Source organism: Amaranthus tricolor, chromosome 12, assembly GCF_026212465.1.
Source record: "Amaranthus tricolor cultivar Red isolate AtriRed21 chromosome 12, ASM2621246v1, whole genome shotgun sequence".
Classification (NCBI taxonomy): Eukaryota; Viridiplantae; Streptophyta; class Magnoliopsida; order Caryophyllales; family Amaranthaceae; genus Amaranthus; species Amaranthus tricolor.
In genome coordinates, this window is record NC_080058.1 from 11,943,543 (window position 1) to 11,961,475 (window position 17,933).

A 17,933-nucleotide genomic window follows, 5' to 3' on the forward strand; every position below is an offset into this window, starting at 1 on the left:
ATATACAATTAGACGATTTAAACAAAATATTATCTGATTATATATTTTTCTTTTATATTACCCGCAATATATAAAATAAGTTTTATTGATAAATGGTACTTATAATTGTAATATAGCGAGTATTTCAAATGGGAGGAAGCAGTTGATAAGGTCCGGTTAGTGGTACAAGCTAGAATTGGATTGTTGAATCATGTTCCCATTATGCATTTATGTTAATGTAATAAGGACAAGTAGGTAACGATATGCAATCTTTTGTATAATTTTTGGTGGTAATCAATGTGTAGTCAGATTTTGTAAGGCTGCAGTCATCGTCTATGACTACAAACCACAACACCATCTTCTGATATTTTGCTCTTTTCTTTTGGTTCCATACTTTATGAGGAATTGTGTTTGTTTGCTTCCAAACGAGATATTATTAGATTTTTTTTTTTTTTTTCGTTTTTATTTATGTTGATTTGTGATTCAATAATTAACTCTTGGATGTTGAAAATAGAGGATTGAATGTATATGGGTGATTGAGGGAAGTTGTGTACTTGTGTTGCGTCTTATTTTGCTTGATTGGAAGCTTAGACGAGGAGTCAACAACATTGAGCTAGTATTATTGCTCATGGGAGAGCATCATTGGGGTCGGATGAGCAAAATCCTTGATTCGGCAAGCATTGGCAAAAATAAGCTTCTAGCTGGAGAAGAGTAACCCACAAACAAACCTAAAAGAGATTCTCTATTAAAACCAATTAATAGCAGTATGTATGAGTTATTTCTCAAGTTTATATAGCAGCATATCTTCTTCTCTTTTTGCAATGCGGGATAACTCACATATAGGTAGTAAGACACTTTACCCTACTTATCTTCGGTTCAACATGGCAACGCATTCACTCACATTCTAACAGCTTTTCAGTTTAATTTTAATTCAATTCAGTTCCGTTCAGTTAAATTTATGCACTTCTTCAATGTAGTTTCTTGATGATGTTTCAAGATTTGAAAATGTCAGCACTGATGATGCATGATATTTATTAACATTAGTTCTGTGTAACAGCTCATATCTAAAACAAATTCAAGGCCATTTTACTCCATTCATTCACGTCGAGCTTATTACATGCATTGCTGACTGATCTACCAAAACAAACCAACCTAAATTAGCAGCTTCCAAAGGAAAAAAAAAAACTATCCGGACCCTACCTTGTGCGGGATACCAGGAGTGTCCTTTTCCTTTTGCAACTTCCATTCCGGATATTATTGTAGTAGCCCGTTTGGGTGCCATGCTTTACCACCCTTCACTAAGCCACCTTAAAAAATTCCATTTCCATTCTAATCAACTGTGGAAACCGAACTGGTAAAAAGAAAAAGCAAAGATAAAAAAAGAAAGAAATGAACTTTCTTCAATAATTTATGTGCAAGTTGTTCATAAAAGAAGCAAACTAACGAGACTGGAGAAGATTTAAAACAGATTCACGATCAGGCATGCTTGGTATGGCTCCTTTCACTTGAACACAAAGCGAAGCTGCCGCAGCTGAGAAAATAATGTGCACATAATATTCATTCGTAAAAGTTTCCAGGTGCATGAAAACGATGAGGAAATAAAGGGCTATGAAAAAAGGTGGTCTTACCAGCAAACCTCAGACATTCTTGCTTCGACATTCCTTCCACAGAGGCAACAGCAAAAGCAGCCGTGAAGGTATCACCAGCTCCAGTTGTGTCGAGGACCTTTGGAGCTGATATAATGGGCTGCTTCAAGGGTTCTTCTCCTTGCACGAATAAGGCGGAACCTTTAGCCCCAAGTTTAACTAGGACCTGCTTTACTCCCTGCAAGAAATAGTAGAGCAGGACCAGGTTATAAAAACTAATTTAATAATTAAAAATGTAATACCAGTTCGATATTTTTATTGTGGAAACAAGTGCATTTATTTTATCTAACAAAGCTTTGATACAAATAACATGCCAATCACGATTTTAAAGGGAGTGTTTGGCAAAATAGCTCGTTGAGCAGTTTTAGCATATTTTGATACAATTAGCGGGTTGAGTGGTCAAACCAGCCAATTCTAATGTTTGGTAAACTAGCTAGTTGAAACAGCTTATAAAGCTTATAAATATAAATAAGATGTTTTTCAACAAGCTGCTCATAGCAGCAGGTTTCAAAATCAGCTGGTCAAACCAGTAAATAAAATCAGTTGGTCAAATTAGCCACTATAATCAGCTATTAGCTACCAGCTGAAAGCTGTTTGACAAACACCAATGGCAACATATTTCTTATAAATGTCAAACATACCAATCCATAACATTTTGTGACAGCCTGACTAATTTGTTCAAAGGTTTCAGTAGGCATCCCTGTCAAACGAGAAAGCTCACTTTCATTTGGACTAAGAATTTCAATCGAATGCAGTAACTCTTGAGGAAAAGGAGCATCCATTCCCCCAGCATCCAAAATGACAGGAACTCCAGCATTTCTTGCAGCCTACAAAGCCAATCATAAAGAATTATGTACAAGTGAGAGTATCATATGTTCACAGAATTAAATTAGCAGATGATAACCAATTAAAATACAAATTCAAATTGCATCACTTTCTACAAGCTCCGTTATCCCAATTCTTGATGTTTAGTACATGAATCATAACAAAACCAATATACTTTGTTTGACCCAATGTCATATGATTCGCTAATCTCCCAACTACTGGAAATCAAAAATACAAACTATGGTTGGTTTTGGGTTAATTTTTGACCATTTTAAGCGAATTGTAAATTTAAAAAGTTAATTAGCTGATGAATTGTGTTACACTGATTTGACCCTAACTAACACTAATCTACAACTAAGGTATTCAATTTCAATGAGAATCTGAGTATATTCTTCTCTATTCATGAAAGTGTTGAAAGTAATTTGCAATTTCCATAGAACGGAAATGCTGCAAGTATGAGAAAAACACAGCAAAACTATAGGAAATCCTTTACTTATCTATGGAGCATTTGTAGAATCTTTCCAGGCCTTTAACACCCTGTAACGGATGGTGATCACACATGAAAAAGACATTTCTTAATCATCATTTTGGGTAAATAACTCATTGACTTAAAAGTAGCTTATGATGTGTCTGGAACCACCCTCACAAGCAGAATGGAGGTTAAATAGCATGTGTATAAGCACTTGTCCAAACAAATTCCACTAGAAAACCAATCATTCTGACTTGATTAAACTCAATGTGTAAAGGAAATTTTTTAGGTCTAGTAAACATGGTCATAAAACCTAACACACGTATAAAACAACAAATATGAAATCAGTACCAAGATCAAATCAGAAAATGAGAAGGAAACAATTGGTAATCAGCTCCAATCCCAGACCACTGCCGTGACAAGGAAAGCATACTGCTAAATCTACTATGAGTAAATGTTTTGGACACTTCTTGCACTGATAAAATACATGCTATATTCAATAGAGGATCAATTGGATGTGAGTAACAAAATGCTGATCAAGAAGAATCTGAAAGTTGCAAGGTTTTGCTTAAGAAAATCATTAATTCTTTTAATAAGAAGACAAATACTATTTTATATATGTGTGTGTGTTTGTGTGTGTGTATTGATAATGGAGCTAAGTGGTTCACAACTTAAGAATATCTAATGAACCAAAGAAGGCCCAGTAAACTATTGAGATAAGAGGCACATGAAGTAGACAGAAAATGGAAACTGAGATGGTGAATCAAACAAAAAATTTAGGGGTGAATATTATTGAAACTAAAATTATGTCACAGTTATTATATTACAAGTGGTTGTTCATTAGCTTATATAAAGAAGAGAGAAACGTGAAGAGCATGCAAAAACATTGTACTCGGAGTGAGCTGCCACTCAAAGCCAGTAAACTATTTATAATAGAATATTTCTCTGCGATAATCTCTTTCTATTCCTCTTTATCTTTTCTCCTCTTATCTTTTTTTCATCCTTCTGTGTATCTCTTTGTCTGGGAATGTTCTGTTAATATCCTCTGCAAATCCCAATCAATTCCCAACAAAAATCAGTAAACTTTTTTGTGGTTGCTTTTAAAATAATGAGGTCCTCACTCCTCTCTGTACAATAGAATTTATTTTCTTCATTTCCGGAACCGTATAGATAATATGTACAATTTAAACATTTTGGCTCCACCCACAAATTATTCAAAGAAGGTCTTTCACAGTAAGAGCGATTTTAAAAATTATTAACTATTTCGTTACTTTTCGAACGTCGGGAAGGGGTGAAAAATATCCTAGGATTTTTCTAAAACTTTTCATCATTAGTTAACCACAAAGATCTGAAACCACATATAGTTGTGACCAACTGACCATCTGTCAGACCTGATCCATTTCTCCTGTTATGGAGTGGCAAGTTCCTTGAAAAAGGGGCCCCAATCAAACCCAGAGACTCGAGTGAAAGAGATTGCTTTCGGAAAACGCTTGTACGCTGATTACTGATAATGAAAAAAAAAGAAACACTCTTACCATAACCTAAATAGAAATGTAAGAGATTGCTTTAACGAATAGAAAGATGCAGCAAAAGAAGAGAATTGAGTACTATTTCTAACATGCCTGTTAAAGCCTACTGTATAATGTGAATCATGATATTACAATTCGGGCCCATAATGTTTTGATGATGAATATTGGCAAACAAACAAAAAGGGAGTTCTGATTCAGAGTAGTACAGCTCCTAAACTTGAGTTTCCAATCTTTAACATGATAACACTTTACTACTATAATAAAGCCACTATGCATGAACTCTACATCCTCCATTCCATTATACTTACTAAATTCACTATTTACGCAATTCATTGCGTACTTTTGATCATTTTTATCTTTAACTAGGATTAATTAAAAATTATAAAAAATTGATATTATGAAAGTATGCGATTAGATAATTCAAATAAAATACTTAACTATATTTCTTTATACACATTAGTCACAATATATAAAATAAGCTTGAAAGATATATAGTACCACTATGTCTAAGGTAATGAGTATTTTAGAACGGAGGATGTATCATTTTAAGATACAAATGTAGTGTAAAATTGTACACAAAAACACAATATCATGTTGAAGAAATCCATCAAAACAATTACAAATAGGAAAGAAAACAATCAAGAAAGTTGATCTTGTGGTAACAACATTTTAGAAATTGTTAGTACAAGTGCCAAAAACTCGTGAGTTTGATCATATAATCGAACATGCTTTATCATGCACCTTTGAGAAGGAGGATGGAGATGTGTCGGTTTATGGTGAATTAGTGTTTGGAATGATTGATGAAGTGATCGGTAGAGGCATTTAAGGCTTCACTAAGGGGAGAAGAATCATTCCTTGAACGAGGCAAGGCATGGAAGGGCGGTTGCTTGCTCGAGGCAACACGCAGAAGGTGAATAGAAGGCAGCAGCAAAGGTGCTTGTTCGAGCCCCCCTTGGGCTCGTTCGAGCAACACTTCAGTGAGCAGGCATAATGTGTGACTGTGAGTTGCTCGTTCGAGCAGTGTATAAGCTCATTCTAGCAGCCTGCATTGGATTCTTTCTCTGGTCTTTTGAGCTACAGTATGACACTGAAAGGGTGGTTAACTTCTTGTTTAATGCTATGGTAATTGTGATGTTTATTGTTGAATTGTGCTTTGATGGTGAACTAAGACGGGGTTCTAGAATGATGTATTCCTTCTCTATAAAAGGATACATCATTCAAATCACCACAAACAACACAATATTGTTGAGAGTGCTAATTTCAAGTGAGAGGTAGGGTGTTTACCAAAAGAGTTTTCTTACTTAGTAAATAATATTTGTGATCTTGAGAGTTTGTTCGCAAGATAGGGAGGGTTATTTATATTGTATTGTTGCATTAGAATTAAACTATTGTTGAGGGGAGGAATCCAAGATACCACATAAAGTCGTTGTGTCTTCCATTGATTTCGTTTGCATTTCTCATCTTGCCTTTCATTGATATAACATCTTGAAGCTTTCATTTCAAAAATAATATACGCAGGTGTTAATATCAAATTTATTTGTTAAATTACAAACAAAAACAACAGTAACAACATATTCACAAAGTTGTATTTCTGTAATCTGTAGCATATGGATAGATCATAGTTAGAAAACTATACAGTTAAACAATCAAGTAGAGAACTCTCTTATCAAAATAAAATCAAGTAGAGTAATTTAAAGCGACGCTGATCATATTAAGCAGAAGTAAACAGTTAATCGACCAACAAAAATTATTTTAAAAAATTGAGAAGAAAAGAACAAACCTTAGCAACTTGAATGTTGACAGAATCAGGGATTTCCCTTTGCAGAAGAACAATGCCTGCATTTCTAACAATCTCTAAATCCCGATCATCAATTTGATGAGGCCAGCAACACATATTAGCACCACCAACAATAATGATGGAATTTTGACCATCTGATTGAAGCATGACCACAGCATGGCCAGTAGGAGCCCCACTCACATTCCTAAGATGATCCAAGTAAACACCACCTCCTTGTAATGCTTCTGTAATCAATTTACCATGAGCATCTTCACCCACTTGCCCAACAAAATAAGTTGGGTATGAAAGTTTACCCCCACAAACTGCCTGATTTGCACCTTTCCCACCTGCAAGAGTTTGCCCAGATTTGGCTGAAATTGTTTCCCCTTCTTTTGGGAGTCTGTCAATTTCCACGTATATGTCTGCATTTGCTGATCCCACTACAACTAATGGTTGGGTTATGGGTGAATTGGGATTTTTTGATGAATTAACTGATAATGAGGGTAATTGGATGGTTTTCTGGGTTGAAATGGGATTAAATTGATTTGGGTTTAAACTTAAATTGTGAGTATTATCTTTGATGATTGGAAGATTATTCGGAATTGGTGCAATTTGGGAGGAGGAAAAGTGCAAGTGCTTTGACTGTGTGAATGAAAAAACCCTCATCTTTCTGTTCCTGATTATAGATCTGAACTTGAGCACTTAACCACAAATGTTTTGGCCTTTTGGGTAATCTAAGAAAACGGATGCCTAATTGAGGTTCGATTTAGAACTTTGCCGGTAAATGTTCTATTAATTTTAATTGGGATAAGATTTAATTTTATTTTTTGTTACTTAAAATCTCTTTATTATATTTTTTGGAATATTTTGTGGCTACAACTTTTACCTTTATGTTTTTTTAAATTATAATCTCAAAGTTTATTTTTTGCGAAGTATAGCCACCATCTTATGAAACTCAACAATATGACATCCATCTTGTCGGATTCGGATGAGATGATCTGTTAAACGACTGTTGACTTTACTAGTGACCTTTGACTTTCATTATAATTCATTAATCTAATTTAATTTATCTAATTACCCCTATTAAACACGGGTTTCTTAACATCTCTTTTCACCCCTCCTCAATCACCCAACAACAACACACCACTATAGCCCTTCTTTTGTAACAACTCTCTTGAAATATGACAAAAATTCAAGTCATCTTCATAATCTCTTTTAATTACCATTTTACTTCAAGAAACTCAAAAAACCTCTTCATATTCTTCAATCAATCCACCACTATAATCCCTTAATTTTTTCTATCTCCTCTTTCCTTCCTTTCTCCCACTACTCTAATGACCCTTACTCATTTATTTTAAACTTTTATAACCTAAAATGATAAAAACTTATTTGCTTTCTCTCTCTTAGACACAAATGCTGCAAAAATGACTAATTTTCTTGACAATGACACATTTTAAGCTTATATTCTAGGTCTTCATTAAGTTTAACAAAAACAAAACAAGTACAAAAAGAAGTAAAAAAAACCCTCAATTACAAAAATAATCATTGAATACTAACAAAAAGCTAGTGTTCTAATCTTTCAATTACAAAAACTAACTAAAAAACTCTCAATCGCAAAAATGATCACTTTCTCGTCGCTAATGTTATGATCTATCAGAAAGCTATCTGGAGGAAAGCAATGATTCGTTGCCTATAACTAACGACTTGTTGCTTATTACTGGAATAATTTTTCTTTTTTGTTCGGACTTCAACAATTATAAAATTTAGCACCCAAGGTTATTAGTGCTTTCCGTACACAATGGTAAAGTCAGTTTTTCCATTTGGCGTACTTAAATTGGCAAAATTTGTCATTTAAGCTACTGCATATGGTTATGCTTGTGTTCAATAGAATTTAGTGGTCAATCCGTTGTGATTTGTGGTGAATAGTGGGTATAAGTAATATGAATGATGTGTATGAATGTGCATCTTCTAATACGTGATTTTTGATGCTTGACTATTGTTAGGACCTCAATTCATAAGGGGTTAGTAATCGAATTGTTCTTGGTGGTTTACGTACGGTGGACAATGCTATAAAGGTACGTACACGCTTGAACAATACAAGTTAAGCAATTGAAGTTTGTTGAGTAATATGATGTTCATTTAAGTGTGTGTTGTTGTATATCACATAAGGACAAAGCACCTTAAATAATCTATATGAGTTAAATTTGAATTTCGAGGATGGTTGTTTTTAGTGCCCGCAGGGGTTGTTATAAAGAAAATTGGGTACCCTAAGGGGTTGAAATTAATTATTATTTTTTCTTATGGAAAGGGCTCTAATAAAGGTTTGTCTTGGGACTAGCTCTCTCATGTGTATTCTTTCAAAATTATATAACACTTTGGCGACCCAAACTGGACACGTAATGTCATAAGTTGGGGATTTGAAAGTAGAAATATTATGATCAAACTAGGTCCTTTGTAGGCTAGGATGAACTCATTGATTTGCTTAACCTTTTTACTGCTCATGCATTATGTCTTTGACGTGTATTGATCGTTGTGTTTGTTCTTTGGAACCTGCGATGATATTGTCATATTGACGACTAGCATATATTATAGGTTTGTGGGAAAGGCAAGTCAGAAGATTGTGTAGGTTACCTTCGTTATGCATTATCTAAATAATCCTTATCAAGAACTATATTAGGTTTTTCACGCATTTAAGAAGTCTTTTTAAGTTTTAAAGTAATTTAGGTTTAGTACATTATATTTTTTCGCTGTGGTTTATGTTTCCGTTGAAATTATCCTTTATCACTAGAACGATAAACGATCCGTTAACCAGACTAACCTATAATGGTATGGTGTACCATCCGAAGTTCATATTCATATATGAATACCTGGATTGTCTGAACTTGAAACGTTAAAATTTTAAATTTAAACAAGCATTAATATGAAAGCTTTGATGATGAAAGTGGAAATGAGAATGACAATTCAAAGAAGTCTCAACTTGTCAATTTTCAAGAACTAATCCAAAATCTAAACCAAAAAAACAATAAACCAAAACCTGAATCAAGATCCGTTGACAACAATTTGAATAAGCTGCATGATCAACCTAACCTAGCTGAATGCCCAAAAACTCTTCCATCTATTGATGCACTCTTTAATCAAAGCAAAAATATTTAAACACACATTATCCCATCTATAATACAATATTTTTACAGATCCAACTAAAGGTATAAAAATTAGATTATCTTTCAAAAATTTATGTGTATTTGCTGCTTTCGTCTCCTTTGTAGAACCAAAAGATTACAAGAAAGCCTTGCTATAGACTAACTAGATAACATCTATGCAAGGTAAACTAAATGAATTTGAATGCAACAAAGTGTGGGATTTCCTTGAAAGACTATTAGAACGAACCATCATTGGAACAAGATGAGTATTTTGTAATGCACTAAATAAAGATGGAGAAGCAGTGAGAAACAAGCAAGGTTAGTAGCCAAAGGCTATAATCATTGGAACAAGTTGAGTATTTCCTAGAGCTTAGTATGATCATTTTAGCAATTATCTCTAAGAAAATAACATTTAAAGAGGAAAAAATTGGTACAAATGGATCAACCTAAATTTGTATATATGATTTTGTCTTTTATCATAGGGAAGATTAAAGACTCGACTTTTCCTTAGATGATGAAAGTCAAACACACCAAAGAGCAAATTTTGGTCTATTTGATTCTTTATTCTTCATTATTGAAGGAAGTATATTTCGTGTCGAAAGCAATAGAAGGCGGAGCCTTATATATCAAGATTACAAGAAAGTCAAAGCTATAATTTAAGCCTAGAATAATGCTAGTCTATCAAGATCAATTTACAGCTAACAATATGCTAACCATATATATCCTATTACTATAAAACTAATTGGCAGAATAATGGGAATAGTATAACGTACAAAGTAATTACTAAAATTACATATATACAATATAATTAGAATATAATTAAAATATAAATCAATATATTTTAATATATTCTAACACTCCCCCGCAGTCGAAGCGGGAGGTCTTCGGATGCTGAGACTGTCCTTGAAATCATTAAACAGTACGCGCGGAAGCCCTTTTGTAAATATATCTGCAATATAATATCGGGATGGTACATGAAGTACACGAACTTCACCACGAGCAACCTTTTCACGAAAAAAATGAATATCCATTTCAATGTGTTTAGTTCGTTGGTGTTGAACGGGGTTGCCGGACAAGTAAATGGCGCTCACATTGTCACAGCAAATTAAAGTAGCCTTGTCAATCGGATAATGTAATTCAAGTAACAAATTTCGAATCCAACAGGATTCCGAAACCACATTGGCAACACCCCTGTACTCTGCCTCGACACTGGTACGAGAAAGAGTGGGTTGTCGTTTAGATGACCAAGAATTCAAATTGTCATCAAGAAATACACAGTATCCAGAGGTAGAACGACGGGTGTCAGGACATCCACCCCAATCTGCATCCGTATAAGAAAGAATACGATCAACTGTAGACTTGTACAAATGCAGACCGTAGGACAAAGTACCCTATAGATAGCGTATTATACGCTTGAGAGCACTCATTTGCTCAGTTGTCAGAGCATGCATATGGAGACATATCTGCTGAACTGCATAAGAAATATCTGGTCTGGTAAAAGTCAGATATTGGAGAGCCCCTGCAAGGCTACGAAACTTAGTTGGATCATCATAAGGTGCAGCTGCAGAACCACTGAGTTTAGACTTCGTATCAACCGGTGTAGGACAAGAGCTACAGTTTGACATACCGGCACGAGCAGTGATACTAGCAGCGTATTGTTTTTGTGACAAGAACAGGCCATCGGAAATATGGGTAACCGCAATGCCCAAATAATAACTGAGAAGACCAAGATCTTTCATAGCAAACTCAGAACTCAAAAGAGCCATAATATTCTTTCGGAGACGATCAGACGACGCCGTGAGTATAATGTCATCAACATATAACAAAGTATAAGCAATGTCAGAGCCATTTCTGTAAATGAATAAGGAATGATCTGACTTACAGTGACAAAAACCAATGGAACCAACAAAATCAGAAAATCGCTGATACCAAGCTCGCGGAGCCTGCTTGAGACCGTACAAAGACTTCTTTAGCAGGCAAGCATGATCCGGATAATTTTTGTCACGAAAACCGAGAGGTTGATGCATATAGACTGTTTCCTACAAATGACCATGCAAAAAGGCATTCTTGACATCCATTTGATGAATGGACCATGATTTAGATAAAGCAATGCTAAGAATAGCTCGAATGGTTGCAGGTTTGACCACCGGGCTAAAAGTTTCATCACAATCCACGCCCTGCTGCTGTGTGTTGCCATTACCTACAAGACGCGCTTTGTAACGCTCAAACGAACCATCAGATTTATATTTATGACGAAAAATCCACATAGAACGAATGACATTCACATTAGACGGCTTAGGTACTAACTCCCAAGTCTTATTGTCAATTAAAGCATGAAACTCATCCAATATTGCAGTTTTCCAATTTTTATCACGGAAAGCACTAACCGGATTTTTCGGGATAGGGGAGATTTCGGGAGTAGTGTCAACAGTTAAATTGGTGTGAAATGTTGGGTTAGGTTTAAAAATGCCATTTATTGATCTAGTTGTCATGTGATGGGTTCTGTGCACGGTGGTTGGTGGGTGTTGTGGAGTATGAATCTGATGTGTTGAGGAAGGCGAGTCCATTTGTGGTGTTGGGCTGGTAGGCGTGGGATTAGGTGAGTCCAGGAGGGGAGCTTGACTTGGAGGTGTGACAGCGGAATTGGGCTGAGATGGGAAGCCCAATTCGTGGGATATAGCATGGTGAATAGTACTAGCTGTGTCCTTGAGGGATTTTGGGCTAGCAAAGGAGTTGGGCCCAGAAGTTGAACTGGTCCGTGCAATAGAGGAAGGAGGAGTAGTAGACTGTACAATGTTAGGAGTTTGTGGAATAAATGGATTTAATGAACTATTATCATCCAAAAAATCATAGGTGGATGCATCTATGTTGTTTATTTTTGAAAAAGGGAATGCATTTTCAATGAAATGAACATGACGACATATAACAATTTTTCCACTTGACATATTATAACATTTAGAGCCACGATGATTAGGAGCGGGACCAAGATAGACACAAGGTGTGGAACGCTCTTGAAGTTTGTGAATAATGGAGGAAGAAAACAAAGGAAAACATAAACATCCAAAAACACGCAAATTGGAATAATTTGGATTACAATGGTATAGAATTTGAGTGGGAGATAAATAATCTAACACTTCAGATGGAAGAATATTTAGAAGATAAATAGCCATAGAGAGTGCATGATGCCAAAATGTGGGTGGCATGGAAGCATGAAGGAGTAATATCCGTATGATATTATTTATGGATTTGATATGTCTCTCGGCCTTACCATTTTGAGGAGAAGTATGAGGACAAGATAGACGGAAAACCATGCCATGTTGATTAAAAAACTGGTCAAAAGTACCATTGATATATTCGGTACCATTGTCACATTGAAAAGTTTTAATGTTCCGTTCAAATTGGGTTTTAACAAAAGCATGAAAAGTGAGAAATAGATGTTTTACTTGCGATTTCTTTGCAATAGGAAAAGCCCATAAGAATTTACTATAACCATCCAAAAACAGAACATAATAACGATGGCCTAAGGAACTAACGATCGGAGAAGTCCACACGTCACTATGGATAATATCAAAAGGAAGATGAGTATAAGATAAAGAGTCATAAAAGGGCAATTTAGAATGTTTCCCAATAGAACAAGAAGAACAAAAACTAGTACAAGCTTTATTATAATTAATAAACTGTTGACTATGAAGATTATGTAGAACTGCATCGCCGGGGTGGCCAAGACGATGGTGCCAAATACCAGGAGAAACAGCAGAAAAGGCAGAATGATTGAATGATGACATGGCTTGTTTGTGGGAGAAGAGTGGATAAAGATCCCCCGTGCTGTCACATCTCATTATTTTGACCCCCGTCTGTAAGTCATTAATAGAGAAACCAAATGGGTCAAATTCAACAGAGACCATATTATCAGTTCTGAATTTTCTAACGGAAATTAGGTTTTTGATTATTTTAGGAGCATGTAAGACATTATTGAGGCGAAAAGGTGGGTGAGGTGAAGGTACAATAGTGCTACCGTGACCAATTATAGGAATTAAATCACCACTTCCAATAACAATGTTACGATGTTTATTGCTAGAATTGAAATAGGGGGAGAGTATACCTGACTCCGAGGTCATGTGAGATGTAGCACCGGTATCCATGTAATAATTTCCATCCGGTTGAGAGACAGACAGAGCATGCATAGCGGCCTCAATATCGGTTGAAGTGTAGATAGGAGAACCCGCACCCGACATAGCATTGTACAACTGAACAGGCTGTTGGACTGGTCGTGGGCCGAGTATGCTATTGGACTGACTGTTGGGCTGGCGCTGCTGGGCCTGGTATGGAGTTCTGGGTTGCCATGGATAAGCAGGATATGGGCAAGGTGGTACAGCCCAGCCACCCCATGGAAACTGCTGCCAAGCAGCATGCCACGCAGGCAGTTGCTGGCCACGTGGCTGCCTGTGGGGCTGCTGGGCCTGCTGACGTGGCTGTGACGTGGCAGCAACCTGTTGACCAGAAATGTCACCGTGACCCTTACCCTTCCCTTTGAACTTTGAATTACGGATTTTATTAGAGGAGCCGCGCTTCGAGTTTGAAAGAGAGTGGTCAGTGGTTGAATCAGAACCAGCAATCATCGTCGAGGAACCCCGAGAACCTCCTGCCTCACGAGTAAGCCGAGCTTTAATGGTGCGCTCGGCCATTTTCAATCGAGATCGACAATTCTCGAACGATGGCAAGGGGTCTTGATTTTGAATATAATCTACGGTACCACTGTAAGCTTCTGGTAAAGAGCCAGTGAGTCGAAGGACAAGTCGACCATTTGTGACGGAACCATCAACATCCAAGAGCCGATCTGCGAGAGATTGAAGGTGGTTATAGTAAGTATCAATGGAGTTGAAAGACTCAAAATCAGCATTAGCAAAATCTTCTTCAAGATGAGTAGCACGAGAAGCCTTGTTATCCTGGAACAAAGCTTCAAGTCTCTTCTATGCTCCTTCGGCCGTGTCATTACGACGGAGAACAACATTAAGGAGGTCTTTGGATACCGTACCATATATCCATTGCAACACCGCAGCATCAAGACGGTTCTAGAAAGCAAGGTCGGCCGATTTGTTAGCCTCATATGCAGCCTTTGCAGTTTCTTCCGTAGGAGGAACCAGGTGATCATAAAGATCATGGACACTAACAAGATTTGTAAATAGGGTAGCCCAAGAGTGATAAAGTGATTGTTCATTGTCTAGTGTGATAGGAATGAGAGATTTCACATTAGTAATGGTAAGAGCCGGATGAAATTTCGGTGTTTCAGCCATGGAAGCAGAGAAGAAGACAATAAGAAAGCAGGGAAGAAGAAAATGAAAAAAAATGTTTAGGAACGAAACAAGTCTGATACCATGAAGAAAGTATATTTCGTGTCGAAAGCAATAGAAGGCGGAGCCTTATATATCAAGATTACAAGAAAGTCAAAGCTATAATTTAAGCCTAGAATAGTGCTAGTCTATCAAGATCAATTTACAGCTAATAATATGCTAACCATATATATCCTATTACTATAAAACTAACTGGCAGAATAATGGGAATAGTATAACGTACAAAGTAATTACTAAAATTACATATATACAATATAATTAGAATATAATTAAAATATAAATCAATATATTTTAATATATTCTAATATTTATTTTTATTTACATATATTTACTTTGTTCATCTTAATTATTTCATAAAAAAGGCTAAATAATATTTAAAATCTAGAAAAATATCTTAAATATAAGTTGATTAGATCACCTATATTTTAGACAATTGGTTTAAATTTGAGGTTTAACAAGTCCCTACATTTTAGAACTTAGTAATTACGTTTAAATTTAGAATCAAGCTTTAACAAGCATCCGTTGAGTTAAAGACAAAGCCCTACAACTGATTGTTTTGAGGTTTTCCATCTCCAATATAAAGAGTGTTTTCCTTTATAGAAGGGACGTGAAATATAACTACTGAAAAACAAAAGCGTATATAATTAATTGTTACAAGCTCTCTTCTTCACCAACATCTTACTGCTTAAGTTTAAAAGTTATTATTGTATTAAGTAAATAGTATTTTAGTAAACCTCGTGTAAAACAATTTTCTAAAGTTTTGTTTGTATCTTTGAGAGTGTTGAGAATTTTATCTTTCATTAACTAGGAAATTGTTAAATTGTTCTTTAAGGGAAGAAAAATAGTGTGTAGAAGAAAGTGAGTTCTTCTAGTAACCTATGGTTCCAAATTAATAAAAGACGTTTGAATCTTATTGGTAGAGCTGTTCAAATGTGACTCGATCCGGAAATTCGACCCGAAACTAAAAGTTATCCGACCCGAAAATGCGCATTTTTTTTAGATTTATTGAACCGACATTACCCGAACCGAAGTTGCACCTGAACCGATTGACAACCAAAAATGGGAAACTGAATTCAAACTGCAACCGACTTTTATAACCGACATGTAACCGTTAAACGAAATTACCCGAACCTAATAGTGACCGAACCGAGTCATAGCCGACCCGTATCATGTTCGAAACCGAACTCAACCCGACTATAACCAACTTAACCCGAACCAATTTTTAGTCGAACTACTATAAATAAACCTGAACCAATTTCTAACATAGAAGTATGATCAACTCATATTCAATCATCTTATTAGTTAATCTAATAAAGCGATAGGTATTTCATAGATTAAATTTTAAAAATACATGGTTTTATATATTTAGAGTAAATAATCAATGATTAATGTCTAATAAACTATTTTTAATCAAATTGAATGAAAAATGATAGAACTTTAATTTAATTTACAGTCAAACAAGTAAAAGTAACAAAGTAATAATTACTAATTGATTTGCATTTTAACTATTTCCCTTAAGTAAAGAGAATATTGTCATGAATTAAAAAATGACTAGCAACTTAATGTGACATTGACTCGATCGATATTAATTAGTAACTTCTAGCTGAATTCTACTTGAAAAAAATACCCGAATCCGATCTGTACCCGATAAAATTGAACCAATTGTTAACCGATAACAACCCGACACCGATTGACACTCGACTCGAACTTCAACCGACACCGAATTGATGCAAACCCGATAGCTCGAATAACTGATCTCCAACCGAACCGTGACTAACCGACCCGACCCGAATGTGATCCGCCGTAACACGCATCTGATTAATAACCGCTTCAAAATTCAATCGAACCGAATGACACCCGTCTAAAACCGATCCGATCACCCGAATGAGCACCTCTACTTACAGGTTAAGAAAACTCTAGGCAGGGACTAGGCTATTTATAGGCTTGTAGCTGAACGTAGATAAAAATTTGTTTTGTTATGTTTTGTTTTAGTTATTTTTACTCATTATTAATCCACATAATTTTATTTACAAACAAGCATTATTTTCAAATAGGCTTCAAGTGTTTAATACGTCTTTCAAAAGAAATTTCAAAATAAGCAAGTTCTCTATTCACCTCACTCTAGTGGTTATTTGGTAATAACTTTTCTATAAATTGAGATACAAACTAATGAAATTAAATAATAATCTAAGCTAAATGATATGAACATTAGACGTGTGAAATGGTCTCCTTGCGTCATTTTGGTCGTCTAATATGAAATACTGAAGTTTTTTGGAACTTGGATGAACTTGAATTTGCCCTGTCAGACTTAAACGTCCAATTTCATGCCGTTATGTTTGAAGTTTTAAGAAAAAATTATTTTTATGAGAGACTATCTCTTAGTGAGACAACCTCAAAACAAGGAGCTCATATTCTTTTTTTTAAATAACTAAGATTAATTCAATAATAAAATCGTTTAACAATAAATACATTAAAAAACGACAAGTAAATATATGAAATTGTGAACAAATAACAATCTAAATTGATAAAACTACGATTAGTGTACATCATATCTGACACTTTTGCGTATTCTCCTTTACTTTATTGTTTGATGTAAATATCAACGAGAGATAGATTCGACTTGATGTCGTGTTCATATAGAATTGAATCTCACACAATTTTATGTAGATGCGAGATTGATATCTTTCTTGACGCTGTAAAGTTCAATCATAAAAATAAGATCATAACCATGACCCCAAATTCTCAATCATAAAAATAAGATCATAACCATGACCCCAAATTCTCACATGGAGAAACTTAAAAATTCAATATATGAATAAACTAAACCCATCGAACGGGTATAATAACTCAAATAAGAAGAGAATATAGATTTTTATTCTAAACAAGAAACTCATATTCTCATAATTGCTTTAGTTGGACTATTTATGGGGCACATTTTTTGGTGAGACCGTCTCATATATTTTTAATAAAGAAAAATAAAATAATAAATGTCAAACTCTTGTGTATATGTTTTATGTGCATTGATTCTTTTGGAAAATAAATATTCTATGTGGTAATTAATTATTACTAATATATATATATATATATATATATATATATATATATATATATATATATATATATATATATATATATATATATATATATATATATATATATATATATATTCAATAAGGCAAAATGTTAAAAAACTACCTAACATAAACCCCATTTTGCA

The 17,933-nt window shown here is 34.9% G+C and overlaps 2 protein-coding genes across 3 annotated transcripts; both read right to left on the reverse strand.

The window, feature by feature from the left end:
* Positions 1 to 1,044: 1,044 nt before the first annotated feature.
* Positions 1,045 to 7,018, reverse strand: LOC130797356 (ribokinase). Of its 2 annotated transcripts, none has more exons than XM_057659951.1 (5): positions 6,229 to 7,018; positions 2,267 to 2,452; positions 1,608 to 1,803; positions 1,424 to 1,510; positions 1,045 to 1,330 (listed from the first exon to the last, which is right to left on the reverse strand). In XM_057659951.1, exons 1-5 carry the CDS (start codon positions 6,889 to 6,891, stop codon positions 1,278 to 1,280), a joined length of 1,185 nt encoding a protein of 394 aa, XP_057515934.1. In that variant the 5' UTR covers positions 6,892 to 7,018; the 3' UTR covers positions 1,045 to 1,277. The 2 variants fall into 2 exon arrangements, with proteins under 2 accessions (XP_057515934.1, XP_057515933.1); XM_057659950.1 differs by having other exon boundaries at positions 1,045 to 1,286; positions 6,229 to 6,996.
* Positions 7,019 to 10,216: 3,198 nt separating this feature from the next.
* LOC130828573 (uncharacterized mitochondrial protein AtMg00810-like) lies at positions 10,217 to 11,392 on the reverse strand. Its single transcript, XM_057694538.1, has 2 exons — positions 10,777 to 11,392; positions 10,217 to 10,686 (listed from the first exon to the last, which is right to left on the reverse strand). The coding sequence occupies exons 1-2, from the start codon at positions 11,390 to 11,392 to the stop codon at positions 10,217 to 10,219; spliced, it is 1,086 nt and encodes a 361-aa protein (XP_057550521.1).
* Between the last annotated feature and the right edge of the window lie 6,541 nt (positions 11,393 to 17,933).